The following is a 3,016-nucleotide window of genomic DNA, read 5'->3' on the forward strand; positions in this document are numbered from 1 at the left end:
CTGCAGGTATATAATCTCCTTTCTTTGCCCATTGGTCCAATCCACATGGGGGTGTAGTGAAACTGGAGGGAAAAAAGGGGAGACAGCAGAATAAAAGAACAGGAAGCTATTACTTTGAGGAGTGTAATTGTCAGAGCAGGCTGTCAGGGCAGCCTGAAGCAATCAGTAGGTAGTGGCCAGCCTCCACAGCAGTAGTTTATCGCCACATGAAGATGCTGGGGAGTTAATCACACCACTGATAGGTGTCAACTCCAGGCATTGGACTCAGCATAAAATGAAAATCATGCTTAGAAAATGCTTAGAAAATGAAAATAATTAAGAGGCCACACATTTGAAATGTACCACTAAAAAGGGAGGGCAGTCATCGTAGGGTTAGGTGAATGCCATGTTTGTAATCCACTGAACCAACTGGATAAGCCTGTGAAGGGTAAATGTGTCCAAGGGTACTTTGTTATTTGTACCTGATAGATGCCTTTCACACTCTGTTTTGAGTCTCTGCATGGCCTGTCATGAAAGACAAAAGCAAACACAATTTGCCCAGGCTTTGCTACATGAATATTAGTGCTTCAGGAATGCTCTAAGATCCTGCCAGCTGTGGCTCAGGAAGGGGTCCAGGCCAGATCTGACTCATCCTGCTGCCTTCCTCCTGGAAATGATCCCCTTTCTCACCCCATTCCTGCTGGCTGAGCCAGGTCCTGTCTGTCCCATATTTTCTTTGATCCAAGGAAAACTAAAAGTGATTACTAGCTCCCAAGCAGCCTTTGTTTACAAATGGGTTCCCACCTGAATATGTTTACTCAAAAAAGTAGTCAAATAATTAGCTAGAACAGAGCAATCAAACTGATCAGACAATTCCTGGAGTAGGTCAAACCTTCAGAGTTATTTAACGACAGTTTTAAAGAACTGAACTGGGGTCTTTCAGCATAGAGAAGCAAGCAGGGATTGTGGCAGAAACTGCGAGGGAGAATTTTAAAAGTGCTTAGAATAAAAATCTTTTCATTGAAAAAAAATGACAAGAATTGCCCACATAATTATGGCAATTCTTCCTTTCCTTTTGCAATGCAAATTCCTGGCAGAGTGTGAGAGACACTGAATTCTACTGTCCTAGTTTTTCAAACTAAGAAAATAAAATAATTTGTTACCGAAACTTTCAACTTCTACTTTTGAAAGCTACATTTAAGTTTTAAGAATCACATAACAAAAGAGACTACAGATAAACCTCATTACAATTTTTTAGTATTGAGTATTAGGTTATTTACTTTTCTTCTTCCTAAAGCTACTGTAGAAAGAAAATTCAAAGGACTAGTAAGAAGAATAGCTCAATTGATAACAAGTCTGGTTTGTCAATGACATGCTAATACCTGTAACAGTTATTAATTATCTCAGCAGCGTCTGTTTTTATATGTAATATATTCTTCATCATACTTAAATTAATAAATAGCAACCAATTGTTGTCTCTTTTACAAGCTTCATATGGAAAGAAAACTGAAAAAAATATATTTGTATTAGCAGAAAGTGAGTATAAGGAACTTCCCAGCCTCCCCTCCATATATTTACTGACAAGCAACTGACATGAGTGATAGCAAAGCAATGTGGTTAGTGAGGAACGGCGCAGAGTGTGCAGTTTCCTTTTCTCTAATGTTGATTTGTTTTCTGTGCTGACACAGTCCTAGAGGTTACTGTTCAAAGGAAGCATCAACAACAGAAGTAGTTAGAGTGCTGATTAAAGAAGATTCTAAGAAAATGACCAATCACCATCAATCTTTTTAATACTGGCTAACAAATATGTATTTTTCCTTCTGATATTATTAATAGTATAAACAGAACAATTCTGTTTTAATATATCCATATAGTGCCTTATGCAAGTAAATATGATTCTGGATATTTTATGACCTGTAATTACTTGAAATCGGAAAGTCCTCTTAGTTTCTCCTATTACCCATGTGTTGCTGAGACCAACTGAAGAACCAGTTAGGAGGTTTGTTCATTCAAGAAACAACATTTAAGAAATGGGCATCTGCTTATCATATAAAAGAATCCAGTTATGTACTTACCCTGTGAGGAGACATATGTTAAAATGCTTGTACACTGCAGATGGGAAGAGGTTTTTCCAGGAATTTAAATTGTGCAATAGGGCCACACAATCTTACTTTAAAAAAAAAAAAAAATGGTAAAGGGGTTTTAATTACACCATGAAGTTTTACAATTTTTTAAGTTTTTAGTTCTAGTTTTAGAAAACAGAGTAGAAGGAGTACAGAGAAAAACTTCACCATTAGACAAGTCAAACTAATTGTAAGGGCCGCGCAAACAGGCTTTTCCAAGAATTAATCATGAGGTGGTGCTTGGAGAATTCCTTTGCCCCAGTGACTTTCAAACCCCCTTCTCACCCTCCACTAGTCTTTCAAAGGATTTATGGTGAATGGGGTCTAACGAGTATAACACGGCCGAAGGCATGAAGTTCACTCTACCCTTTCAGGGCGGAGAAGTTCCCCGGAAAGAGAAGGAGAAAAAAATCGCAGTTAGGCAGTCCTCCCAACCCCACCAAGGCTCCACCTCTCGAAAGCTGCAAGGTTCTGCCACCTGCGCCGGGAGAGGCTGCAGTCACTGTCTCCTCCTCTTTCTTTTTTTTTTTTTTTTCCTTTTTCGCCTGGGGTGTCCTACCAAGCGCAGCCGGCAGCCCGGTCACTGCCAAATTACTCCAACTCCTTTTATGGTGAGAGGATGGATTCTTCGTTATTTCCCCGCCCAACCTGGTACCCACTCACCCACCTACCACGTCCGCTGGGCGCACCCAAGTCTAACCCAGGGGCGCACGCGCTAGCGCACACAGACACCCCATTTCTCCTCCTTTCTCGGCCAACCCTAGGTAGAATGCTAAAGCAACTGCCCTCTCTTCCACGACCTAGATGTTGCGGCCCGCGGGCAGGAGGTTCAAGAAATAGTCCACTCCAAGCGGCAGGCAGCAAGGCGGAAAGGGTCGCTGGTTTCAGTGGTAGCCCCACTGGAAGCCGAGTTC

The 3,016-nt window shown here is 41.2% G+C and overlaps 1 protein-coding gene across 1 annotated transcript in view; it reads left to right on the plus strand.

The window, feature by feature from the left end:
* The window catches only part of PTGER4 (prostaglandin E receptor 4 (subtype EP4)), a 20,248-nt gene that overhangs the window by 2,864 nt on the left and 14,368 nt on the right, over positions 1 to 3,016 (plus strand). The window contains 1 exon segment of the mRNA XM_011966275.1: positions 2,872 to 2,923. Coding sequence (XP_011821665.1) covers positions 2,872 to 2,923 — 52 coding nt within the window.

Source organism: Mandrillus leucophaeus, unplaced genomic scaffold (assembly GCF_000951045.1).
Source record: "Mandrillus leucophaeus isolate KB7577 unplaced genomic scaffold, Mleu.le_1.0 Scaffold119, whole genome shotgun sequence".
NCBI classification, from domain to species: Eukaryota; Metazoa; Chordata; class Mammalia; order Primates; family Cercopithecidae; genus Mandrillus; species Mandrillus leucophaeus.